The sequence below is a fragment of the Budorcas taxicolor genome, chromosome 18 (assembly GCF_023091745.1).
Source record: "Budorcas taxicolor isolate Tak-1 chromosome 18, Takin1.1, whole genome shotgun sequence".
Lineage (NCBI taxonomy): Eukaryota > Metazoa > Chordata > Mammalia > Artiodactyla > Bovidae > Budorcas > Budorcas taxicolor.
This window is the reverse complement of record NC_068927.1, coordinates 65,666,694-65,693,515: the sequence shown is the minus strand read 5'-3', so window position 1 is coordinate 65,693,515 and position 26,822 is coordinate 65,666,694. Positions and strand designations below refer to the sequence as shown.

At 50.4% G+C, this 26,822-nt stretch overlaps 2 protein-coding genes and 2 pseudogenes across 2 annotated transcripts; all 4 read right to left on the bottom strand.

Annotated features, from left to right (window-relative positions):
- Positions 1 to 2,259: 2,259 nt before the first annotated feature.
- LOC128062862 (protein FAM32A-like) lies at positions 2,260 to 2,598 on the bottom strand. The gene has a single exon (XM_052655295.1). The coding sequence runs from the start codon at positions 2,596 to 2,598 to the stop codon at positions 2,260 to 2,262; it is 339 nt and encodes a 112-aa protein (XP_052511255.1).
- Positions 2,599 to 9,012: 6,414 nt separating this feature from the next.
- LOC128062836 (zinc finger and SCAN domain-containing protein 5B-like) lies at positions 9,013 to 12,312 on the bottom strand (annotated as a pseudogene).
- Positions 12,313 to 14,612: 2,300 nt separating this feature from the next.
- LOC128062837 (zinc finger and SCAN domain-containing protein 5B-like) lies at positions 14,613 to 17,582 on the bottom strand (annotated as a pseudogene).
- A 2,338-nt stretch (positions 17,583 to 19,920) lies between these two features.
- On the bottom strand, positions 19,921 to 20,259 carry LOC128062861 (protein FAM32A-like). The gene has a single exon (XM_052655294.1). It carries the CDS (start codon positions 20,257 to 20,259, stop codon positions 19,921 to 19,923), a length of 339 nt encoding a protein of 112 aa, XP_052511254.1.
- Positions 20,260 to 26,822: the final 6,563 nt, after the last annotated feature.

Below are 26,822 nucleotides of genomic sequence, written 5' to 3'. Positions count from 1 at the left end.
GACCTTCCTCTTGCTTTTCCTCAGTAAGAGATTCAGTATTCAGAAGTATGGGGGCAAAAAAGAAAAAAAAAAAGAATGCAGCCAATTAGTTTATTTTCATCCACCCTACCATCCCTCAGCCCAATACTGGGCATGAGTCCCCCTGCAGTATTTCATACCAGGGACAAGAATCCATTCTATTCTCCCGACATCCATCTTAGACTACAACAAGAAACTGCGTAGTCAAAAATGTCCCCAGGGCAGTGCTTAAAAGCCCTTGTTGAAAAAATGAACCACACCACAGGACCCCGTGGAGTGCGGAAACGACCTCATTCCCCGAAGCGTTCCACGAATGAACCACGGTGTATGTGTGGCCGGAGGGCGGTCGCTGGATTTCACACGGTCTCTGAGCGAATGCAAGGTGAACAGAAAGCCAGGACTTAGTGAAACCCACTTCCACGTGCCCTGACTTTCTCGCGTTCTCTTTAGACAGTCCCCATCAATTACCTCCTTGAAGCCTTCTCGCCTGGGTCCGCCTCAGCTGGGGACTTGCCCTCGAACTCGGCAGGCGGACAAGCGTCTCCCTGCAGCGGGAGGCGAGGCCGCACTTCCCGGCCTCTTGCCCAATCAGCGCCTGGATGGCGTAAGGGCGGGGCAAACACCATCGACCCTCCCGCTTTCCTCGATGACCAGGGATTCGCTTGCCCTTGGAAACTCGCTCGGGAGAAACCACGATGCGCTAAGGAGGCCTCCACAGTGGCTGAGTGATCCATTCTGTGTATTGTTGCTTGGTTTTGCGCTCGGCCAAGCAGGGAGGCGCGTTGGATCTCAGTTCCCAGACCGCGGAAGGAAACCACGCCGCCCGCAGCGGAAGCCCCGAGTCTCAACCGCTGGACCGCTGGGGAAATGCCTCGGTTTCTTTTCGGATTTTATTTATTTGGGACTTTGGGGGTGGTTTTGCGGTGAACGGATTGGTTTTAATGATCTCGTGAATTTTTTGTCTCACTGCCAGGAGGGTTTGACAGAGTCAGGGACATGATGGTGGGAGCCAGATGGGTTTGACTCCTCTCTGTTCCTGAGAGAGAAGTCTTAAAAGGGTTTTCTAAAATCAGCAGATGAGCCAAGGTGTGAGAAGAACCGACTTCTAAGCAGCCTTTTTGAAGACTAGAAGTTGCCCACCAATAGGAAAGAAGAGTGACACCTATCACCTTCGGAAGCCTTCCTGTCTCTAAACACCTCGGGAAGAAATACCCGAACAAGTATGGAGTGAGTGAATCTATCTCAGCATAATAACAGCCATGTAGGCAAAACCAGGGCTATCACCTATTCCATGTAGAAAAGTCTTAGAAAATACGCAGAGCACTCTTTGACAGAAATGTGTTTATTTGAAATTGAAATTCCACTGGAGAGCCTGGCCTCTGTGCCAGGAGGGTGCAGTTTTACAGTGAAGTCCCGCCTAACAGGAAGGCGGTCAACAGTAGGCTCAGTTTCATGAAGTACGGGTAACTAATGAGACGTGCTTTCAAGAGAATAACAAAACAAAGCAAAAACTTAGTGAAACAGGCTACACTAAAGTGGAAAACAACATCCGAAGGGAACCATAAGCCGTCACTCAAATATCCCCCTCATTCACTGAATGGAACCCTCTGGAGCCAACATCCTCCAAAACTGTTCACGTCATCCACCCTTTGTGTTACAGAAGTGACAAGTCATTGTGAAATTCCTTCTTGGAGGAGAAAGGACTTGGACCCGAGGGCAGGGACCTGGGCCAATCATTCGGAATGGGTTTCCTGTGGGGATGACAGAAACCAGGGAGCGGAAGGCCGGTGACACTCGGGCACAGTAGGGCTCGAGTCCGAGTGTGAACACTGAGGGTCCCACTGTGGTTGAAAGCTTTGTCACAGTGCTCAGAGCAGAAAGGCTTCTCTTGGGTGTGGGTCCTCTGGTGTGCAAGCAGTGTAGAGTCGTGGATGAACTTCTTGGGGCAGAGATCACAGCCTAGGGCTTCTCGTCCTCGTGGGTCTCCTGGTGAACACACACAGGGGCGGAGGCTGCATGAACCATTGGACATGGATGTGGCTTTTTTTTTTTAATTTAGAGTTAAAGAACCGTCTCTCTTTAATGCAGTTCCAGAGTAAGGGCCCATTACTTTAATAAGCATGGGCTCAGCAGAAGGCTCGAGAGGATGTGTGTAAAAGAATGTTTCCAAAGGCTCCAGAGGTGACCCCAGCCCTGCTTCCTGCTTCCCCTGGACAATAGTCCGTCTCCTGGGTGGGGCAGCTACTTGGTCCAGCTGACTTTGGGGATGTCATAGTGCTCCGTGAGCGTGTCCAGGTGTCTGTTGAAGTCCTCCACTCTCTGCTTGTGGGATGTGGATGCTTTCTTCAGGACCCTCTCCATCTGTTGCGTCTCCTGCACCTTCTCAAAGGCCACCTGGGCTGGGGTCCGCTTGTGAAGGTGGCGCCTCAGCTCCTCCTCCTGGTTATTCTGGATTTTTCCCATCGTTTGCAGGAGTTTTGCCTCGTCTCTGTCCTTTTTCTTCTTCCGCTTGGTCACGCCAAGCTCTGGGACTCCTTTCAGCTTCAGGGGTCCCTTTTGGACCTGCTCATAGGCGTCCATGCTGCCCATCTCTGGATTCGGATTTCTAAATGGACAAAAGTGGGGGGCCCGTTTTCTCAAATGGAAATTGGGACAGTATCGTTCTCTACTGTAGATCCGGGAGGTTCTCTCTGTGCAGGTTAACACAAATGAATGCAGACGAACATCTCTGCTTAGGCCAGGGGGCCGAGGTTCAGAAAGCCTTGTGGAATAATTGCACCACACCACACCATGGAGGGTGGCAACACTCTCCCCCCTCACAGAGAGCTCCGGCTCAGCCATGGTTAATACGGAGTTTAAGGGAGACCCACTGCTTTCACAAGGTCTTTGAGCTGATGCAAGGTGAGTAGAAAACCCAGCCTTCCGAAACCCCCCACCTCCTTCTGTACTGATTCCCAAACCTTCTCCTTAGACGTTCTCACTCATCACTTACCTCCTTTGAGCCCTCTTGCCGGCAGCTTCCTCAAGTCGGTGACTGGCTATCAGAGTGTGTTGGGGGCTGAAACGTCTCTATTTATAGAGAGCCGGGGGAAATGGCAAGGGTCCCTGCTTATTACCCCATCAGCACAGTGATTGTGTAAGGGTGTGTCAACCCATTCATATGACCTCATTCTAGATAATCCAATTTATCCATGGATCCAGTTTCACACGAACACTGAACCAGGAAAAAACACAATTTATCAAAGAGGCCTCCATGGTGGTTTTGTGGGAGACTTCTCTCATAGCTCAGTTGGTAAAGAGTCCGCCTGCAGTGCAGGAGACACTGGTGTCATTCCTGGGTCAGGAAGATCCGCTGGAGAAGGGACAGGCTACCCACTCCAGTGTTCTTGGGCTTGCCTTGAGGCTCAGCTGGGAAGGAGGTAAAGTGGGAGTCTTTCAGTCAAGTCCCACCCTTTGTGACGCCGTGGAGATACATTCCATGGAATTCTCCAGGCCAGAAGACTGGAGTGGGTACCGTTCCCTTCTCCAAGGGATCTTCCCAACCCAAGGAGCGAACCCAGGTCTCCCGCATGGCAGGCAGATTCTGTACCACCGGGGAAGCCCATGCACGTCTTGGCAGTAAGGTTGATTTTCCTGGTCCAGCAAATACTTTCCTCATTTGCCTGGAGAGCTGGAAGGAGTCACAGCATAGGTATCTGACAGTTCTAACCAGTTTGGGTCGCCTACGCGTCCCTGGTGGCTCAGTGGTAAAGAATCTACCTGCCAAGGCAGGAGGCGTGGGTTCACTCCCTGGGTTGGGACAATCTCTCGCAGAAGGAAATGGCCAAGCCACCCCAGTTTTCTTCCCCGGAAAATTCAATGGCCAGAAGACCCTGGTGGGCTACAATCCATGGAATGGCAGAGTTGGACACAAGTGAGCGACTAAACAGCCCTGTATAAATTCCGCATGTAGAGATCTCGGACAAGGTCAGAATCCTGTATGTTCTGTAGGGAATGTGCCACTTTTGGGGTTGCAGTCTGGCTTTTTGGTAAGTACAATTTGGTGTGGCACAGACACTGGTGGTTCTGATTAGGGGCTGTCTGGGACTATTCCAGGACCCGACAAAAAATGTACATTCTTTAACCATAGTGACTGAGGAATTTACTACCAAAATGTTGAGCACGTGCTTCTAGACGCCCATGACAAATTCACCCGTATGTAAAGGGATTTCCTCTACCTTTCATTAGCAACGTATTCACTTTTCTGAAGAATGGGGACAAAAGATAAATGAACAGCATTAGTTTCATTTTATTCCACCCTTCCATCTCCTCTACATTCCTCATCCCAAACCCCATACCATTCCCTCACGGGTACAATATCTCATATTGAATGGACATTAGTCCATCCATCATTCTTCTGACATCCACCTTTCCAGGAAGAAAAGGTTCAAATGTCTGAATGGCTCCCTAGATTTTGACTTCTGTAGTCTGGGACTATGTTGTTCTTTGCTGTACTTTCAAGAAATTTACAATGTGTGAGACTCCTGAAATGGATATTAACAGCAATGCCAGGTTTTATATTATTTGGTCAAGACAAGCCACCAGGCAAGGCTCTCAGTCATGATTCTTCTGGGGAAAAAAAATACGAGGAAGACTATTTAAACACTGAATTCCATGTAATATAGTGACGTTGGAAATATTCAGCAAAGATTGTCCACCCAAAACATTTCCTTGCTGTCACCAGGGTATTTGTTAGCTCGAAGGAAGGGATGCACAAAAGGATCCGAAGAAAATAAAGTTCCTCATCAGATACTTGTTATGGTCATGAAACACGCAATGTGCAATTTTGCCTCTTTTATAAAGTGTACAATCTTGTTCCACCACGTTCGTTCACAATTTTGTGCAACTGTCAATTTTGTCTACTTCTAACTTTTTTCATAACCCCAAGAACAAAATGTGAATCATGAACAGTCCCTCCCCATTCTCTGCCCACCTTCCCCCTTACCCTTGGCATTCCATTCATCGACTTCTTGGATCTATGGGTTCAGTTCCGTTCAGTCGCTCAGTGGTGTCCGACACTTTGAGACCCCGTGAACCGCAGCACATGAGGCCTCCCTGTCCATTACCACTCCTGGAGTTTACTCAAACTTTTGTCCATTGAGTCAGTGATGCCATCCAACCATCTCATCCTCTGTTGTCCCCTTCCCCTCCTGCCTTCAATCTTTCCCAGCATCAGGGTCTTTTCAAATGAGTCAGTTTTTTGTATCAGGTGGCCAAAGTATTGGAGTTTCAGCTTCAGCGTCAGTCCTTCCAATGAATATTCAGGACTGATTTCCTTTAGGATGGACTGGTTGGATCTACTTGCAGTTCAAAGGACACTCAAGAGCGTTCTCCAACACCACAGTTCAAAAGCATCAGTTTTCTGCAGCTCAACTTTTTTTAAGTCCAACTCTCCCATCCATACATGACTACTGGAAAAACCATAGCATTGACTAGATGGACGTTGGTTGGCAAAGTAATGTCTGTGTTTTATAATATGCTGTCTAGGTTGGTCATAACTTTTCTTCCCAGGAACAAGAGTCTTTTAATTTCATGGCTGCAGTCACCATCTGCAGTGATTTTGGAGCCGCCCCCTGCCCCCAGAATAAATTCTCTCACTGTTTCCACTGTTTCCCCATCTATTTGCCATGAAGTGATGGATAGGACCGGATGCCATGATCTTAGTTTTCTGAATGTTGAGTTTTAAGCCAAGTTTTTCACTCTCCACTTTCACTTTCATCAGGAGACTCTGGTTCTTCTTGGCTTTCTGCCATAAGGGTGGTGTCATCTGCGTATCTGAGGTTATTGATATTACTCCTGGAAATCTTGATTCCAGCTTGTGTTTCATCCAGCCCAGCTTGTCTCATGATGTACTCTGCATTTAAGTTAAATAAGCAGGGTGACAGTATACAGCCTTTACGTACTCCTTTCCCAATTTGGATTCAGTCTGTTGTTGCAAGTCCACTTCTAACTGTTGCTTCCTGACCTGCATACAGACTTCTCAGGAGGCAGTTCAAGAAGTCTGATATTTCTGTCTAAGGATTTTCCATAGTTATTGCGATCCACGCAGTCAAAGGCTTTGGCATAATCAATAAAGCAGATGTTTCTCTGGAACTCTCTTGCTTTTCCAATGATCTAATTGATGTTGGCAATTTGATCTCTGGTTCCTCTGCCTTTTCTAAATCCAGCTTGAACATCTGGAAGTTCATGGTTCATGTACTGTTGAAGACTGGCTTGGAGAATTTTGAGCGTTACTTTGCTAGCGTGTGAGATGAGTACAATTGTGCAGTGGTTTGAATATTCGTTGGCACTGCCTTTCTTTGGGATTGGAATGAAAAGTGACCTTTTCCAGTCCTGTGGCCACTGCTGAGTTTTCCAAATTTGCTGACATATTGAGTGCAACACTTTCACAGCATCATCTCTGAGGATTTGAAATAGCTCAATTCGAATACCATCCCCTCCACTAGCTTTGTTCATAGTGATTCTCCCTAAGGCCCACTTGACGTGACATTCCAGGATGTGTGGCTCTAGGTGAGTGATCACACCTTCGGGATTATCTGGGTCATGAAGATGTTTTTTCTATAGTTCTGTGTGTTCTTGCCCCCTCTTCTTAATATCTTCTGCTTCTGTTGGGTCTATACCATTTCTGTCCTTTATTGAGCCCATCCTTGCATGAAATGCAAGGCAGGCTCCTCTCCAGTCTGGGCACAGGCTTCTCACTGCAGTGGCCCCTCTTGTGTGTAGCCCAGGCTTTCCGGGCTCTGGGCTTCAGTAGTGGCGGCTCCCAGTCTGAGTGGTTGTGTCGCGTGGCCTTAGCTGCTCTGAGGACTGGGATCTTCTCGGGTCAGGGATGGAACTCGTGTCCTTTCATTGGCAGGCACAACCTTTACCACCGAGCCCCCGGGGAAGCCCTATTATTCATTTTTCTTAACTAATACTTAACTGCATCTGTGTTTTGAAGTCTTATTCATATTTCATCATATTAATTTCTTGTGTTTATTCTTCGATAATGGTTCTAATACCCGTGTTTCTGAAGAGACCCAGTCTTTATATTCTATATTGCTTCTTTGAATTAGTTGCCTCCTACTTGGGCCTGTAAGTTAACATCCTTTTAAACAGAAGAAGGCAACAGAGGATGAGATGGTTGGGTGGCATCACCGACTCAATGGACACGAGTTTGAGCAAACTCCCAGGAGATAGTGAAGGACAGGGAAGCCTGGCATGCTGCAGTCCACGGAGTTGCAAAGTGAAAGAAAGTGAAGTGGCTCTTTGTCATCCCATGTAGGCCACCAGGTTCCTCTGTCCATGGGCTTCTCCAGGCAAGAATACTGCAGTGGCTTGCCATTCCCTTCTCCAGGGGATCTCCCGACCCAGGGAGCAAACCCACGTCTCCTGCATTGGCAGGCGGATTCTTCACCACTGAGCCTCCTGGGAAACCATGAGAGAAGCTGCCACAATTCTGAGAACTGACCCGAGAAATGAAAACAAACGGACCCGGAACTGAAGGTTAACTGTATTTACAACAATCAAGCTGACACTGATCAGACCAGTGATGACCAGTTTCAAGATGATTGTCAGAGCTGACTGTGCTGTTTCTGCCTGTAGCCCCTTCCCTCCATCTGTAAAAGCTGTTGCTCACTAAGTGTCCGGGGTGGGAGGTGGGGGCAGTCAGCCATTGGACAGACGTCTGCCCTGCCCTCCACAGTTGTTGGAGAAGGACATGGCACCCCACTCCAGTACTCTTGCCTGGAAAATGCCATGGACGGAGGAGCCTGGTAGGCTACAGTCCATGGAGTCGCAAAAAGTTGGACATGACTGAGCGACTTCCCTTTCACTTTCAACAGTTGCTGGCATCCAGAATAATGCTGGATCTCCTTTCCCCCAACCTGGCCTCTGTATTGGCTTTTGAGTGGCGAGCAGCCAGACACCAATATCTATTAAAATATCAGCCTTGAGTTTGCTGCCCCCAACAAATTCCCAGGCTAATTAATAGAAGAAAACGCTGGTTCCTTGAAAAAAAAAAAAACAAAACTTTATTATCTCCATTCTGCTCCAAATGACCTGTCTTCATTTCTACTGGAGGAGAGCCAGGTGGGATGAAAGAGTGCTACCTTGAAGAATCTTTTCAAGCCGAGACACCCTGGACTCTCAGTGTTCAAATGGGCATTAATCTTACATCACCTAACTGTCCATAATCCCAAGAGAATGCAGTCACTTTAAATGCTCGAATGGCTGCTCAGGCGCTTCAGGCGTGTCCGACTCTTTGCAGCCCAGCAGACCATAGCCCGCCAGGCTCCTCTGTCCGTGGGACTCTCCAGGCAAGAATACTGGAGTGGATTGCCATTCCCTTCTCCAGGGCATCTTCCTGATCAAGGGATGGAACTTGGGTCTTCTGTGCTGCAGGCAGATTCTTGACCCCTGAGCCACTGGGGAAGCCTTACAGAGGGAAGGTATCTCCACAAAATAATGGGCATGTACCAAACCGCAGCTATCATCTACTCCATATAAAAAAATCTTGGAAGGGGAAATACAGAGGACACTTCTTTGACAGAAGTGTCTTTGTTTATTTGAAATTTAGATTTCACTGGTGATCCTCTTTTTCATCTGGCCACCCTGCTAGGAGCATCCTATTTTACAATTAAATCTTCCCTAATGGGGGGACAATCAGCAGTGACCTCAGTTTCACAAAGAAGTACTGAAAACTAATGAGACCTGCATTCACTGAAAGAACACCACAAAGCCAAAACTTATCACAAAAACACAGGCTACACTAAAGTAGAAAACAAAATCTGAAGGGAAAGGTAGGTCATCACTCAAAGATTCGCCTAGTTCATGTGAATGGAACCCCATTGGGTTCCAGTATGATCGTGAGTTCTTCACGTCACCCTTTCATTGTATCACCTGAGTGACAAATAATCCCGAATTTCCTTCTAGGAGCAGAAGGCACTTGGACCTGATGGTGGGGTCTTGGGTGAATCATTTGGAATGGATTTTCTGGTGGCGTTTGAAAGTCCCCAGCTGACGGAAGGCACTGTGACACTCGGGGCACACGTAGGGCCTGACCCCAGAGTGGGTGCGTCGGTGAACGTTGAGGTTCCCTAGGTGGCTGAAGGCTCTGTCACAGTGCTCACAGAGGAAAGGCTTCTCCTGGGTGTGGGTCCTCTTGTGAGCTCGCAGCGTGGAGTCGTGGGTGAACTTCTTGAGGCAGAGATCACAGCTGTAGGGCTTCTCGCCAGTGTGGATCCGCTCGTGAACCCGCAGGTCCGAAAGCTGTATGAACCCTTTGGCACAGATGTCGCACTGAAAGGGCCTCTCTCCTGTGTGTGTCCTCTGGTGCAGGGTAAGCTGAGATTGATAAGGAAAGCTCTTTTTGCACACCCTGCATTCACAGGGTGCCCGACCCGGGGTTTCTGCTCCCTCAGGAACACTGGTGGGTCCCACGGTGCCAGATGAACCAACGGAATGGAGCCCAAGCTGTCCTGAGAGCTCTCCTTGGTCCAAACACGTGGCTGCTTCCGGACGCTCGTCTTGGCAAGTGGGGCTGCTGTCCCGTTTCCTTAGGACGTGTCCGCGATTCTTCAGAGGACCTCGTCTGGATCCACTCGTAGTGGAAACGTCTCCCTCTGGAACACAGGAGGAAAGGGTTCAGGAGCTACATTTTATCATTATTACTTTTTTAAAATATAAATCTATTTTTTTTTAATTGGAGGTTAATGACTTTACAATATTGTATTGGTTTCACCATACATCAACATGAAATCTGCCACAGCTATACTCATGTTCCCCACCAGGAGCTACATTTTAAATATCAGTTCCTTCTTCAGGATTTTCCTGTCTCCCTACGCTCCCAGAATCCGCTGAACGAGATTCAGCGCCGCATTCAACAAGGAGCATCTCCTGTGCTGCCCGCCTCACTGGGACCCTGATGTTGGCTGAGAAGTTCCCATCACGCAACCCAGCTAAGAGCTCAGACTGTGCGACTCTGGGACGCTGATGATGGAGAAGCTTGGCACTGGACAATGGTCTCCACCCCACCCATCCACGGATGGCGATGCAGGCTGCCCGGTCCCTTGCCACCATGGGCAGGAGCCGCTAAACTGCTGAATTCCATGGTTTTGAATACTCACCAGGACCCTTCAGAAGTTCAGGTTCTTGAGAGAGAAGGGTTTTTGTCTCTCCCCTGTCTTCCAGCAGGTCCTTCTCCAAGTTCTCCCTGGGCATCTGACCCTCCAGCTCACCTGTTTCAGGAACAGTCTCTGGCGAGAGAGCTCTCTGGTCCTGACAAGGGACAAACAAGCAGAGTCAGTAACCCAGCTACCTTAGTCCGTGGAAGACTGGTTCCTGTTTTCCCATCTGCCTCGTATCTTGATCTAGGACTCCACCTTTCTTAATGTCATTTTAGGGGATATGCCCTGACTTCTTCTGGTCCACCCCATCACCCTGATTGATAATCATCTCCTGATACTCGAGACTGTCCTGGATCTATACAGACTGCATCTTGCAATCAAATCAGGACATCACAGTTGGCACTCTGACTTCTCTATGCATAGGTCTCTCCAAATCATGCCCACTTCTGCCTGCCCCTGACTCTGGAGGGAAAGAAGTCTAGGTCCAGCAGCTCTCTTGACTCCATCATTGTTGGAGACTTTGCCTGGATTCATCTTTGTGATGGTGGTTACCCGATACATAGGAAGAAGATGACTAGTACTCTTGGTCTCTACTCCATGCAAGTCAATAGCATCCCTGCCCATACCCAACCTTATTTGAACAGATCAACTGTCTTCCATTCATTCTTCAATGTCTTAAACTGAAAGTGTTAGTCGCTCAGCTGTGTCTGACTCTTTGCAACCCCATGGACTATAGCCGCCAGATTCCTCTGTTCATGGGATTCTCCAGGCAAGAACACTAGAGTGGGTGGCCATTCCCTTCTCCAGGGGATCTTCCTGACCCCGGGATCAAACCCACGTCTCCTGCATTGTTGGCAGATTCTTCACCATCTGAGCCACCAGGGAAGCCCAGTGTCTACTGGGGGGCAAAATGAGTCCAGTTTGGAGTCACTCCTTCAGTTGCAAGGAATGATCATATTCTGAAATATAACGTGCCCCTGGGGGAAGGGGCCGTGGGCAAATCAGCTGTCAGTGCATTCACCTGTAGCAAACTGAACCTAGCATCATGTCAGGAAGACAGGACCTTCTCCCCACGCCTAAGACTAGAAGCTTTCATGGCAGAGGGACAAAGATGGATTATCTTCATTCTCACACTGACTAGAAAAAATGCCTAGGAACTGAATGCATGCACGGGAATTCCTGGAAGCAATGGGTCCATTCCTATCCTTTGCCAAATCTCCCGAGTACTCCAGCAGCCACACCCACCTGACTCTCTTTTACCTGCTTCCAATCTCTCGCCGGCTCCCTAGACGGGTCCGCGGCTCCTGGCAGATTCTGCAGCTCTTGGCTTCCCTCCTGGCCATCCTCTGGAGGTATGACCCTCACGGGGGGTTGGGGCTCCCCACACGGGTCACTCTCATCATCCATGTCGCCGGCCTTGGCTTCAACCACCCCAGTATCGGGATCGCGCACAAGATAATTCTGCCCTTGTATGCAGACTGTGGTCTGTGAGGGGAGAAATCAATCAAGATCAGTCTCTATAAGACCTGGAATGTAGCTTTCGGGCATCCAATGGCATTGACAATAGACGCTCACATTTGGTGTAAACGATCTACGTCCTTCGAATTGAGACAGCCAAAAATATGTCCCAAATTGCCCACGTGTGGACTTCTCTCACCTGCTTGGGAGTCACTGACACAGAGCCAAGCCCTCAGGTCCTATCTTGTGATCCCTGCAGCTTGCAGCTGTCTGCTCGCCCCACACCCATCACTGAGGTCCTACTCACCCATTTCTTGGGTCTCTGCTTGTTTCTCAGCACATCCTCCAGGTCCTTGCAACTCTGCACCCCACTCTCTTTGAGCAGGACCTGGCACTCCAGGGGCATGCAGACCATGAACTGCTCCAGCACCAGCCTGTCCATCATCTGCTCCTTGGTGTGAAGATCCGGCCTCAGCCACAGATGGCAGAGTTCACGGAGTCTCCTCAGGTCCTCAATGGGGTCAGATTCCTCCGAGCTGCTAAAGGTTCTGAACCGGACGTGCCAGGTTTCCTGGTCACACTCTGAGTTTTCCATGAGTGTGTCTTGGGGTGGCACGGACGCTGGTGACTCTGCCCCAGGGCTGTCTGTGATGTGTCCACAACCCTGAAAAATTGTCTGGTCCTCAGCCATATGGATGGAGGACATTTCCAGTAGGACTCTGAGCAAATGCTTCTAGAAGTGGGTGCCCAGTTGACGCCTATGGAAATGGATTTCCTCTGCTTTTCCTCAGCATTAAAGTCACTGTGTAGCAGTCTAGGGAGGAAAAAAAAAAAAAAAAGAAACAAATGGGTTTCATTTTGTTCCACCCTTGCGTCTCCCCTACATCCGAGTATTGGACACCATTGCCCGACTCATTCAATATTTCATAAAACTGTCTGGTCAGAAGTGACCATAAGGCTTCCTTGGTGGTCCAGTGGCTAAGAATCTGCCTACCAATGCAGAGGGACATGGGTTTGATCCCTGATATGGGAAGATACCACCTGCCTATGAGCCCGTGCTCCACAACTCTTGAGCCTGAGAGGGGCAACTACTGAACCCAAGCTCTAGACTCCCGGCTCTGCCATGGGAGAAGTTGCTGCAATGAGAAGCCCATAGCCCTCAGCTAGAGAGTAGTCCCCACCAGGTACGACCAGAGAAAGCCCTCACAGCAAAGAAGACCCAGCCCAGCCAAAATGAAGGAATTAAAAAAATTTTAAAGTAGTAATAACTATATATGTAGTTTCTAAATGGCGATAGGGTCACTGCTCAGACACCCTTGAAGAAAACGAGCCACCTCACAGCACCACGTGTGGAAACATTCTCCTCCCCTCACAGAAGAGCTCGATTAACCCTTGTTCATGTGGGGTTAGAGGAAGATCTCCTGTCACAAGTCTCCCAGCTAATGCAAGATGAGCAGAATGCCAGACCTTTCTGAAACCCACCCGTGTGTCCTCATTTCTAAGCCTTCTCCTTGGACGTGCCCACTCATCACTTACCCCTTCGAGGTTTCTTGCCTTCAGCCTCCTCAGGTCAGGGACTGGCTCTCAAAGTGTGTCTGGAGCCGAAATGTCTGTATTTATAGAGAGTTGGGTGAAACTGCAGGGGTTTCTGGCCATAACCTCATCATCCCAGTGATTGGATAAAGGGCATGGAAAGAACCACTTTGGATAATCTGGGTAGATTCAGTTTCCTGTGGAGACTCCAACAGGAAGAACCATTAGAGAGGCCACCATATTGGTTTGGTAGTAAACGTTCTCGTATGTATTTTATTTATTTTAGACTTCATGGATGGCATTTCTTGGGGAAACAGATTGATTTTCCTGATCTAATGAATTTTTTCTCTCTGCTTGGAAACAGTGAGGCAGTCCAATAACTGTAATCCGATGGTTGTAATCAAATTGGGTTACCTAATCTTGTCTCTTTCCTCATAAGTCATCAGAGAATTTTGTCGAAAATCAGCTGATGAGATCAACTGTAAGAAGCCATTTCAGAGAGGCATCACAGAAACCAGAGGTTGTACACCACTAGGGAAAAAGAAGGCAATGGCATCCCACTCCAGTGCTCTTGCCTGGAAAATCCCATGGGCGGAGGAGCCTGGTGGGCTGCAGTCCATGGGGTCGCTAAGAGGAGGACACGACTGAGCAACTTCACGTTCACTTTTCACTTTCATGCATTGGAGAAGGAATTGGCAACCCATTCCAGCGTTCTTGCCTGGAGAATCCCAGGGACGGGGGAGCCTGGTGGGCTGCCGTCTTCGGGGTCACACAGAGTCGGACACGACTGAAGCGACTAAGAAACAGTAGCAGCAGCAGGGGAAAAGAATGTCACTTATCAATTTAAGAAGCCTTCTTTTTCTAAATACCTAAGGAAGCAGTATGCAAACTAGTACAAAGGGAACATATCTCAACATAATGGCCACATAGACAAAACCACAGCCATCACCTACTCTGTGTAGCAAAGTCTTAGAAGAGAAAAGACACAGCTCTTTGATAGAAATGTATTTCTTTATTTGACATTTAACTTTCACTGGTGATCCTGTATTTAATCTAGCCGTCCTGATAGGAGCATCCTATTTTACAAGGAAATCACACCTGATAAGAAGGCAGTCGGCAGTAGCCTCAGTCTGATGATGAGGTACTGATAACCAGTGAGACACAGCTTCAAGGGAAGAACAAGAACACAAAGCAAAAACATGTAAGAAAACCATAGTCTCACATCATAAGGCAATTATCCTCCAATTGAAAATAAACAAATGAAAAAGAAAACTATACTCTATAGAAAAGTAGAAAGTCAAATATCCTAATTCACACGAATGGAACCCCACTGGGTTCCAGTATCCTCCTAAGCTCTTCGCCTGACATCCACACTTTGTATCACACATGTGACAAAACATTCTAAATTTTCCATTTAAAACAGAAAAGACCTGGCCCTGAGGGCAGGGTCTGAGCCAGTCATTTGGAATGGATTTTCTGGTGGCGTTTGAAAGTCCCCAGCTGACGGAAGGCACGGTGACACTCGGGGCACACGTAGGGCCTGACCCCAGAGTGGGTGCGTTGGTGAACGTTGAGGTTCCCTAGGTGGCTGAAGGCTCTGTCACACTGCTCACAGCAGAAAGGCTTCTCCTGGGTGTGGGTCTTCTTGTGAGCACGCAGTGAGGAGTCGTGGGTGAACTTCTTGAGGCAGAGATCACAGCTGTAGGGCTTCTCGCCAGTGTGGATCCGCTCGTGAACCCGCAGGTCCGAAGGCTGCATGAACCCTTTGGCACAGATGTCGCACTGAAAGGGCCTCTCTCCTGTGTGTGTCCTCTGGTGCAGGGTAAGCTGAGATTGATAAGGAAAGCTCTTTTTGCACACCCTGCATTCACAGGGTGCCCGTCCGGGGTTTCTGCTCCCTCAGGAACACTGGTGGGTCCCACGGTGCCAGATGAACCAACGGAATGGGACCCAACCTGTCCTGAGAGCTCTCCTTGGTCCAAACACGTGGCTGCTTCCGGACGCTCGTCTTGGCAAGTGGGGCTGCTGTCCCGTTTCCTTAGGACGTGTCCGCGATTCTTCAGAGGACCTCGTCTGGATCCACTCGTAGTGGAAACGTCTCCCTCTGGAACACAGGAGGAAAGCGTTCAGGAGCCACATCAGAAGTATCAGTTCCTTCCTGGGGACTCTCCCCTCTCTCTCTGCCCTCCCAGAATCTGCTGAAAGAAGAGATTCAGCACCATATTTATCAAGGAGCATTTTCCATGGTGCCAGCCTCATTGGAACCATCCCTAATCTTCGCCACACACTTCCCATCGACCAAACTACCTGAGTCTCGCTGATGAAACACTCTGGAACATTGATGACGGAGAAGGTTGGCACAGGAGAACCAACTCCTACCCGGCCCCAACACCAAGGGATGGAAGTGCTGGGCACCCCTTCCTGGACATCAGTGGAGGCAGTCATTACCTCCTGTGGTCTCCAAGTGTTTAATACTCACCACCATCCTGCAGAAGTTCAGGCTCTTGAGGCGGAAGGGTTCTTGTCACTCCTGTGTCTTCCAGCAGGTCCTTCTCCAAGTTCTCCTTGGAGGGCATCTGACCCTCCAGTTCACCTGTTTCAGGAATGGTCTCTGGCGGGAGAGCTTTCTGGCCCTGACAAGGGGCAACCAAGCAGAGTCAATCCCACTGCCTTAGCCCATGGCAAGCTCTGCCTCCTCTTTCCCCACCCCCCTAGTACCCTGATCTAAGACTCCAGCTTTCTGAATATCAGTTTGGGGGATATGCCCTGACTGCTTCCCATCACCCTGACTGGCAGTCCTCTCCTGATTCCCATGACTGTCCTTGATCTATACCGACCACCTCTGGCAATCAAGTCCAGATTTCACAGCTGGCACTGCCAACTGTCTTGCACATATGTCTCCACCTCATCTCAAATCCTCCCTGCCCCTGACTCTGCAAGCAGAGGACTCTGGCTCTAGGGCTCCTGACTTCACCACTTGTTGATACGTTGCCTGGATTTGTCCTCCTCATGGAGGGTGGCCTGGGGCACAAGATGATAAGCAGTATAGCTGGTCTCTATTCATGAGAAATCCGTAGCATCTCCTCCCCCGATTCACGCTGCCAAAAAATCCACTCTCTCCAGACATACTCCAAAATCTTCTGGGGCGGGGCGGGAATGACTCCAACTGGGAATTTTTTATTCAATTCAATATTCAATTCAATTTACAATATTCCCCAATAGTAAGTGCCTCTGACGAAATCAATCATGGGTAAAACAGCTCTGAGCCCATTTACGCCTGACGAACTGACCCAGCACCATCCCGTGGAAACAGGACTCCTCTGTCCTCGTGCTTATGGCCACAAGCTTCCATGGTGAAGCACTAGGAAAGATGGGTGAGTCTTCATTCTCACACTGGCTGGAAAACGGCTGGGCATGGAATGCAACCATGGGAATTCCGGCACGCAGTGGGTCCATTCTTGTCCTTTGCCAAGTTCTCCCAATTACTTTCGCAGCCACGCCCACCCGACCCTCTTCAACCTGCTCCCAGACTGCAGGTCAAGACATCACACTCACCTGCCCCCTCGACAGGTCCCTGGCTCCTGGCAGATGCTGCCCGTCTTGGCTTTCCTGCTGGCCCTCGTCTGGAGGGACGACACTGACTGTAGACTGGGGCTCCCTGGCTCCGTCTCCCCCATCGTGCCCCTCACTGACCTCAGATCCTAACATCTCAACATCCGAGACTGGCATCAAAAAATCCTCACCTTGGACACGGACTACAGTCTGTAGAAATAAATCAAATAGGATCTGTCTGCCTTCACAGGATCCAAAAAGGCATTCATTGCGTATCCCAGCCTAGGAGCCCACCTCCTGGAAATGACATTTGAAAGAGCAACACCCTCAAAGTGAGGACCGACAGAAACATCTCCCGTGACGCCACAGGCAAGCGCGCACCCCTGTGGGAAGCACTGATTTCGAGCCAAGCCCTCTGGTCCTTCTGCTTCATCTCCCAGCTCGCAGCCCATCTTCCCACCGTTCCCTCTCTCACAGGGTCCCTAGGGTCCTACTCACCCACTTCTTCAGTTTCTGCTTATTTCTCAGCACCTCCTCCAGATCCTTACAAGTCTCGGCACCACTACTTCTGACTAAGACCTGGATCTCCGGCGGCATGCACAGCACGAACTGCTCCAGCACCAGCCTGTCCACCATCTGCTCCTTGGTGTGAAGATCCGGCCTCAGCCACAGACCGCAGAGTTCACGGAGCCTCCTCAGAGCCTTGATCGGGTCGGATTCTTCCGAGCTGCTGAACCTTCTGAAGCGGACGCGCAACTCTTCAAGGGCGGAGTCGGGCTTTTGCCTTCCGGTGTCCTGGCGTGGCGCAGACGCTGGCGACTCTGCGCCGGGGCTGTCCGCGAGGCGGCCACGAGCCCCTGTCTGGTTCTCAGCCATACTGACTGCAGAGTTTTCAGTAGGACTCTGGACAAATGCTTCTAGAAGTGGGTGCCCAACTGACCCCGATACACAGGACCTTCCTCTTGCTTTTCCTCAGTAAGAGATTCAGTATTCAGAAGTATGGGGGCAAAAAAGAAAAAAAAAAAGAATGCAGCCAATTAGTTTATTTTCATCCACCCTACCATCCCTCAGCCCAATACTGGGCATGAGTCCCCCTGCAGTATTTCATACCAGGGACAAGAATCCATTCTATTCTCCCGACATCCATCTTAGAGTACAACAAGAAACTGCGTAGTCAAAAATGTCCCCAGGGCAGTGCTTAAAAGCCCTTGTTGAAAAAATGAACCACACCACAGGACCCCGTGGAGTGCGGAAACGACCTCATTCCCCGAAGCGTTCCACGAATGAACCACGGTGTATGTGTGGCCGGAGGGCGGTCGCTGGATTTCACACGGTCTCTGAGCGAATGCAAGGTGAACAGAAAGCCAGGACTTAGTGAAACCCACTTCCACGTGCCCTGACTTTCTCGCGTTCTCTTTAGACAGTCCCCATCAATTACCTCCTTGAAGCCTTCTCGCCTGGGTCCGCCTCAGCTGGGGACTTGCCCTCGAACTCGGCAGGCGGACAAGCGTCTCCCTGCAGCGGGAGGCGATGCCGCACTTCCCGGCCTCTTGCCCAATCAGCGCCTGGATGGCGTAAGGGCGGGGCAAACACCATCGACCCTCCCGCTTTCCTCGATGACCAGGGATTCGCTTGCCCTTGGAAACTCGCTCGGGAGAAACCACGATGCGCTAAGGAGGCCTCCACAGTGGCTGAGTGATCCATTCTGTGTATTGTTGCTTGGTTTTGCGCTCGGCCAAGCAGGGAGGCGCGTTGGATCTCAGTTCCCAGACCGCGGAAGGAAACCACGCCGCCCGCAGCGGAAGCCCCGAGTCTCAACCGCTGGACCGCTGGGGAAATGCCTCGGTTTCTTTTCGGATTTTATTTATTTGGGACTTTGGGGGTGGTTTTGCGGTGAACGGATTGGTTTTAATGATCTCGTGAATTTTTTGTCTCACTGCCAGGAGGGTTTGACAGAGTCAGGGACATGATGGTGGGAGCCAGATGGGTTTGACTCCTCTCTGTTCCTGAGAGAGAAGTCTTAAAAGGGTTTTCTAAAATCAGCAGATGAGCCAAGGTGTGAGAAGAACCGACTTCTAAGCAGCCTTTTTGAAGACTAGAAGTTGCCCACCAATAGGAAAGAAGAGTGACACCTATCACCTTCGGAAGCCTTCCTGTCTCTAAACACCTCGGGAAGAAATACCCGAACAAGTATGGAGTGAGTGAATCTATCTCAGCATAATAACAGCCATGTAGGCAAAACCAGGGCTATCACCTATTCCATGTAGAAAAGTCTTAGAAAATACGCAGAGCACTCTTTGACAGAAATGTGTTTATTTGAAATTGAAATTCCACTGGAGAGCCTGGCCTCTGCGCCAGGAGGGTGCAGTTTTACAGTGACGTACCGCCTAGCAGGAAGGCGGTCAACAGTAGGCTCAGTTTCGTGATGAAGTACGGGCAACTAATGAGACGTGCTTTCAAGAGAATAACAAAACAAAGCAAAAACTTAGTGAAACAGGCTACACTAAAGTGGAAAACAACATCCGAAGGGAACCATAAGCCATCACTCAAATATCCCCCTCATTCACTGAATGGAACCCCCCTGGAGCCAACATCCTCCAAAACTCTTCACGTCATCCACCCTTTGTGTACAGAATTGACAAATCATTGTGAATTTCCTTCTTGGCGCAGAAGGGACTTGGACCCGAGGGCAGGTTCCTGGGCCAACCATTCGGAATGGGTTTCCTCTGGGGATGACAGAAGCCAGGGATCGGAAGGCCAGTGACACTCGGGCACACGCAGGGCTCGAGCCAGAGTGTGAACACGGAGGTTCCCATTGTGTTGAAAGCTTTGTCACAGTGCTCAGAGCAGAAAGGCTTCTCTTGGGTGTGGGTCCTCTGGTGAGCAAGCAGTGTGGAGTCGTGGGTGAACTTCTTGGGGCAGAGATCACAGCCTAGGGCTTCTCGTCCTCGTGGGTCTCCTGGTGAACACACAGGTGCGGAGGCTGCATGAACCATTGGACATGGATGTTGCTTTTTTTTTTTTAAATTTAGAGTTAAAGAGCCATCTCTCTTTATTGCAGTTCCAGAGTAAGGGCCCATTACTTTAATAAGCATGGGCTCAGCAGAAGGCTCGAAAGGATGTGTGTAAAAGAATGTTTCCAAAGGCTCCAGAGGTGACCCCAACCCTGCTTCCTGCTTCCCCTGGACAATAGTCCGTCCCCTGCGTGGGGCAGCTACTTGGTCCAGCTGACTTTGGGGATGTCATAGTGCTCCGTGAGCGTGTCCAGGTGTCTGTTGAAGTCCTCCACTCTCTGCTTGTGGGATGTGGATGCTTTCTTCAGGACCCTCTCCATCTGTCGCGTCTCCTGCACCTTCTCAAAGGCCACCTGGGCTGGGGTCCGCTTGTGAAGGTGGCGCCTCAGCTCCTCCTCCTGGTTCTCCTGGATTTTTCCCATCGTTTGCAGGAGTTTTGCCTTGTCTCTGTCCTTTTTCTTCTTCCGCTTGGTCACGCCAAGCTCTGGGACTCCTTTCAGCTTCAGGGGTCCCTTTTGGACCTGCTCATAGGCGTCCATGCTGCCCATCTCCGGATTCGGATTTCTAAATGGACAAAAGTGGGGGGTCCGTTTTCTCAAATGGAAATTGGGACAGTATCGTTCTCTACTGTAGATCCGGGAGGTTCTCTCTGTGCAGGTTAACACAAATGAATGCAGACGAACATCTCTGCTTAGGCCAGGGGGCCGAGGTTCAGAAAGCCTTGTGGAATAATTGCACCACACCACACCATGGAGGGTGGCAACACTCTCCCCCCTCACAGAGAGCTCCGGCTCAGCCATGGTTAATACGGAGTTTAAGGGAGACCCACTGCTTTCACAAGGTCTTTGAGCTGATGCAAGGTGAGTAGAAAACCCAGCCTTCCGAAACCCCCCACCTCCTTCTGTACTGATTCCCAAACCTTCTCCTTAGACGTTCTCACTCATCACTTACCTCCTTTGAGCCCTCTTGCCGGCAGCTTCCTCAAGTCGGTGACTGGCTATCAGAGTGTGTTGGGGGCTGAAACGTCTCTATTTATAGAGAGCTGCGGGAAATGGCAAGGGTCCCTGCTTATTACCCCATCAGCACAGTGATTGTGTAAGGGTGTGTCAACCCATTCTTATGACCTCATTCTAGATAATCCAATTTATCCATGGATCCAGTTTCACACGAACACTGAACCAGGAAAAAACACAATTTATCAAAGAGGCCTCCATGGTGGTTTTGTGGGAGACTTCTCTCATAGCTCAGTTGGTAAAGAGTCCGCCTGCAGTGCAGGAGACGCTGGTGTCATTCCTGGGTCAGGAAGATCCGCTGGAGAAGGGACAGGCTACCCACTCCAGTGTTCTTGGGCTTGCCTTGAGGCTCAGCTGGGAAGGAGGTAAAGTGGGAGTCTTTCAGTCAAGTCCCACCCTTTGTGACCCCGTGGAGATACATTCCATGGAATTCTCCAGGCCAGAAGACTGGAGTGGGTACCGTTCCCTTCTCCAAGGGGTCTTCCCAACTCAGGGAGCGAACCCAGGTCTCCCGCATGGCAGGCAGATTCTGTACCACCGGGGAAGCCCATGCACATTTTGGCAGGAAGGTTGATTTTCCTGGTCCAGCAAATACTTTCCTCATTTGCCTGCAGAGTTGGAAGGAGTCAAAGCGTAGGTATCTGACAGTTCTAACCAGTTTGGTTTGCCTACGTGTCCCTGGTGGCTCAGTGGTAAAGAATCCACCTGCCAAGGCAGGAGGTGTGGGTTCACTCCCTGAGTTGGGACGATCTCTCACAGAAGGAAATGGCCAAGCCACTCCAGTTTTCTTGCCTGGACAATGCCATGGACGGAGGAGCCTGGTAGGCTACAGTCCACGGGGTCGCAAAGAGTTGGACATGACTGAGGGACTTCACTTTCAACAGTTGCTGGCATCCAGAATAACGCTAGCTTTGCTTTCCCCCAACCTGGCCTCTGTATTGGCTTTTGAGTGGCGAGCAGCCAGATGCCAATATCTATTACATATCATCCTTGAGTTTGCAGCCCCCAGCAAATTCCCAGGCTAATTAATAGAAGAAAACGCTGATTCTTTGCAAAAAAAAAAAAAAAAAGACTTTCTTATCTCCATTCTGCTCCAAATGACCTGTCTTCATTTCTGCTGGAGGAGAGAAAGGTGGGATGAAAGAGTGCTACCTTGAAGAATCTTTTCAAGCCAAGACACGCTTGAATCTTAGTGTTCAAGTGGGCATTAATCTTACATCACCTAAGAGTCCATAATCCCAAGAGAATTCAGTCACTTTACACACTCGAGTGGGTGCTCAGCCGCTTCAGGCGTGTCCAACTCTTTGCAGCCCAACAGACCATAGCCCGCCAGGCTCCTCTGTCCATGGGACTCTCCAGGCAAGAATACTGGAGTGGGTTGCCATTCCCTTCTCCAGGGGATCTTTCCAACCCAGCGATCGAACATGGTTCTCCTGCATTGCAGGCAGATTCTTTACCATCTGAGCCACCAGGGAAGCCCGGAAATAAATAAATAAAATATAATATAATTTATATTTCTACTGTATTTCAATTGAAAAAGAGAGACGACAAAGAAATACAGCCTATCCTCTGTATTAGTAAGTTCTATATCTGTGGATTCAACCAATCATAGATTGAAAAAAAAAAAAATTCTTCCAGTGCTTCAGATTTTCTTCCTGAGATTTTAATTTCACGATCTCAGTCTCAGTAGAGGGTGACGACACAGGGTTTCAGAAGGAGCCAGAGGGGCAACGGTTTAGAACAGAAGTCTGGGGACATCTAGGAACCCAAGGCATCTTCCTCCTTGAGGACCTTCTGGCCGAGCATGCCTGGATCTGTGCGAGAGAAAGAGGTCAGTTTGAATGGTTCCATTCCCCACTGCTACCCCAGCCAAGTTCTGAGTGTTGGGGTGACCCAAGAGAGGAACCTCTCTTCGGTTCATCTCAGTTTCGACGACCCTCTCGAGGACAGAGAGCTCCTCCTCTCTGCCCTTGCTTCTTCTGCCCTCTCCTTTTCTCTGCCTGCCTACTTTCCTCTCGCACTCCCATTGGAGATGGTACATGGTGATGCTGGGGAGCGTTTTCAAGAGCCAGAGTGTAGCCGAGTTTGCGGTGGGAAGCAGTGAATCAGCAGGTGTCCCCTGTCTGGGGTTGGTAGTCCTCCACCAGATATTTGTCAAAGCAGGTCCCAAAATGAGGTTGGGATCGAAAGAGGTGGAATTGAGGTTAAAAAAAAATCTAACTTGAGAATGGCAGGCAAAGCTGGGGCTTGATCGTTGCCTTTGTCTGTGGTCGGCTGGGTCGGTGGTATGTGAGCCTGCACTTGCTTAATTTGGTTCATTCATTTCACAGATATTTACCGAGCACCCAGCATGCACCACCCATCGCGCTAGGCAGTAAGCAAGACGGAGAAGGTCTCTCCGCTCTCACGAAGCTTAGATTTTACTGGAAGGAGACAGAGTATAAGTAGGTAAAACCACGAAGGAGGGAGAATCATATAGTGGTAAACGCTGCTAGTAAGTGGGTTTCCCTGGTGGCTCAGATGGTAAAGAATCTGCCTGCAATGTGGGCCAAAGAGAAATAGAGTAATGTCAGATCAAACGGACAGGGGACCATTATATGGAAGAGGTGATGACTAAGCTGGTTTCTGAATGACATGAAGGATCTAGCCGCGCAAAACTCTAGAAACAGAACTTCCGAGAGAATTCCCTGGAGGCCTAGTGGTTAGGACTCGGTTCTCTCACTGGCGTGGTTCAATCCCTGCTCGGGGAACTAAGATCCCGCCCGCAAGGGGCAAAGCACAGTCAAAAATTTTAAAAAGCAACTGAGCTTTCTAGATTGAAGCAAGACCTGGTGCCAGGATACTAGAGTGAACAGACCCAGTGTTTCAAGAAAGTCAGAAACCAAAGTTGGGACAGGCCATGTTTGAGTATGCGTGTGTGCGTGCCTGCTCCGACTCTCTGCGACCCCATGGACTGTAGCCCATCAGGCTCCTCTGTCCACGGGATTCTCCCAGCGAGAATACTGCAGTGGGTTGCCCTGCCCTTCTCCAGGGGACCTTCCCCACCCAGGGATCGAACCCGAGCCTCTTACATCTCCTGCACTGGCAGGTGGATTCTTTACAACTCGCACCACCTGGGAAGCCTTTGCGTATGCGTACAAAGTTTAAAAGTTGGAGATAAAGATCTTATTTATGTTACTTTAAAAAAAAATATTCATCCATTTGGCTGTGCTGGGTCTTAGCTGCAGCACGTGGGATCTAGTTCCCTGAACGGGGATTGAACCAGGGGCCACTGCATTAGGAGCTTGGAGTCTCAGCGACTGGGCCACCAGGGACGTCCCCAGATCTTATTTAGGAGAGAGGTCAAGCTGGACTGAACCTCGAGGTCAGAGGGAGGGTTTGAAGTTCACATCTCAGCTAGAGCTAAACTGGAGGGTGATACTGGGGGAGGGGGACCAAGGTGCGGGCGTGGGGTCATAGTTGGGAACAGGCCAGAGTGTCAGGAAACGCCAGGGACTGTTTGGAATTAGAGGCGGACAGGAAGCCGAGCACGTGAGGTTGGGGCTGAGGCCTGTGGCTGTAGGTGCGGGTCCCGTGGGTGAGCCAGGGTCCTTCCCGCTTCCCCGAGCCTCCCAGCCCCACTCCCCCCGCCCCACCTCTCATATTTCCCCAGGCTTTACCTCCGATCTCTGCTTTGGCAATAGTCTCCCCCAGACTCCTGGAGGCCCGCAGAGACTGGGAATAGGGGAGGCCGTCTAGGAAGAGAGACACACATCAGTAAGCTTTGGGGGCTTTCAGTTTGGGACTGTGCGCTGGGTGGGTTTTTTTTTTTTAATTCTGTTTTTATTTTTTGGGCTGTGCTGGGTCTTTGTTGCTGCGAGGGTTTTCTCTGGTTGTGCCGAGTGGGGGCCACTTTTCCTTGCGGTGCGGGGCTCCTCTTGTTTCGGAGCTCAGGCTTCATGGCTCTGCGGCATGTGGGGTCTCCCCAGATTGGGGCCAGAATATGTGTCCTCTGCGCTGGAGGACGGATTCTTAACCAGGGCAGCGCTGGTTTTACTTCCTTGATTTCCTTGGAATCATACACTGCTTATCAGTTCTCATCCAGGGGCAAACGCCCCCTACTTCCTCCCCCACCCCTCACCCCCTTCGCCGGGGGATATTTGGCAATTTCCAGACACATTGTTGGTTGTCACAACTTGGAGGGACTACCGCCATCTAATGAATGGAGACCCATTGTTGCTGTTCACTTGGTCGTGTCCAACTCTTTGCGACCCCATGGACTGCAGCACGCCAGGATTCCCTGTCCATCACCAATTCCCAGAGCTTGCTCAAATTCGTGTCCATCGTGTCGGCAATGCCATCCAACCCTCTCATCCTCTGTCATCCCCTTCTCCCACCTTCAATCCTTCCCAGCATCAGGGTCTTTTTAAATGAGTCAGCTCTTTGCATCAGGTGGCCAAAGTATTGGAGCTTCAGCTTCAGCATCTGTCCTTCCAATGAACACTCAGGACTGATCTCCTTTAGGATGGACTGCTTGGATCTCCTTGCAGCCCAAGGGACTCTCAAGAGTCTTTTCTAACACCACAGTTGAAAAGCATCCATTCTTAAACATCCCCTGACACACAGTGGTCCAGCCCCAAATGTAAACAGCGCCGAGGTTGAGAAACTCGGCCGGAGATACAGTTAAGTGCCTGCATCTGGCAGGTGGTGATGAAAAGCGGGTTCCCTTCAGGTCGCCCTGTGCCTTCCCGGAGTGTCTACCCACGTGTCCCCAAGGCCACGTGCCCCCAGGGTTCTCACCCTTGAGAGGCCAAAGGGGGAGAGGGGAGTCTCAGAGATGGTAGCCGGCCCAGCGCGATGAGGAGGTAAACAGGATCGGGGCTGAGCAAGGAGGAAGTGGATGGGGGGCCCTGCAAGGAGACACTTAGAACCACCAAGACTCATCTGGCTCTCACCATCTGCCAGACCCTCTGCTACGAATTTTCCACACAGCCTCACTGACCACACTGCAGAATTACGAGGGGGCTTCATAACACCGCTTAGGCGTTTGAAACAAACAGCGTCACTCTCTCACGTTCAGTCACTTCAGGCGTGTCTGACTCTGCAACCCCATGGACTGGGCCCGCCAGGCTCCTCTGTCCATGGGATCCTCCAGGCAAGAACACTGAAGTGGGCTGCCATATCCTCTTCCAGGGGATCTTCCCGACCCAGGGATCGAACCCGTGTCTCTTATGTCTCCTGCATGGGCAGGTGGGTTTCCAGGGAAGCCCCAATCAGTCTCCCAGGCTCCCCCAACTCGTGAGTGTCAGAGCAAAGGAGGGAGCCCACACACAGTGGTTTCCGAAACCAGAGCCGGCAGGTGGGGCAGAGTGAGGGGATGGGGTGGGCCCTCCTTTTCCTTCGTTTACTCACCAATGGCTCGCCACAGGTCTAGGATCCCCAGGGTTGTCTTCTCCTTCCGGCCTCTGTCCACCCTCGGGGGAGGGGAAAGCACTGCAAGGGGTGGGGAAGCAAGACCAGGAGGTCGTTAGAGGCGGAGAGGACACGCAGAGCCCGAGGTCCCGGAGCACCGCTCAGCGGGCAAGGGACGGAGCACGGGCTGACCAGGCGGGGGCCAAGGCTCTGAGAGACGACACCTGCCCGGTGACCCGACCCCCCTGCCGGGGGAGACTCCTGAGAGCCCCTTGGCCAGCAAGGTCAAACCAGTCCATCCTAAAGGAGATCAACCCCGAATATTTACTGGAAGGACTGATGCTGAAGCTGAAGTTCCCATACTTTGGCCACCTGATGCGAAGAACTGACTCATTTGAAAAGACCCTGATGCTGGGAAAGACTGAAGGCAGGAGGGGAAAGGGACACAGAGGATAGGATGGCTGGATGGCATCACTGACGCGATGGATGTGAGTGAACTCCGGGAGTCAGTGATGGACAGGGAGGCCTGGCGTGCTGCGATTCATGGGGTCGACTGAGCGACCCAACGACAAGCAACCCATAGGCGGTAGACCTGGGGCCTGAGCCCACCTGCGTCTGCAGCCAAACCTCGCATCGTTTCTGCCACGCTTCTTGGTGCCTGGCCGACTTCACTGTCCTCAGAGCACATCTCCGGGTGT

Bases quoted from the DNA above. Each gene is read 5' to 3' on its own strand.
- LOC128062862 (XM_052655295.1), bottom strand. From the start codon at position 2,598: ATGGACGCCTATGAGCAGGTCCAAAAGGGACCCCTGAAGCTGAAAGGA.
- LOC128062861 (XM_052655294.1), bottom strand. From the start codon at position 20,259: ATGGACGCCTATGAGCAGGTCCAAAAGGGACCCCTGAAGCTGAAAGGA.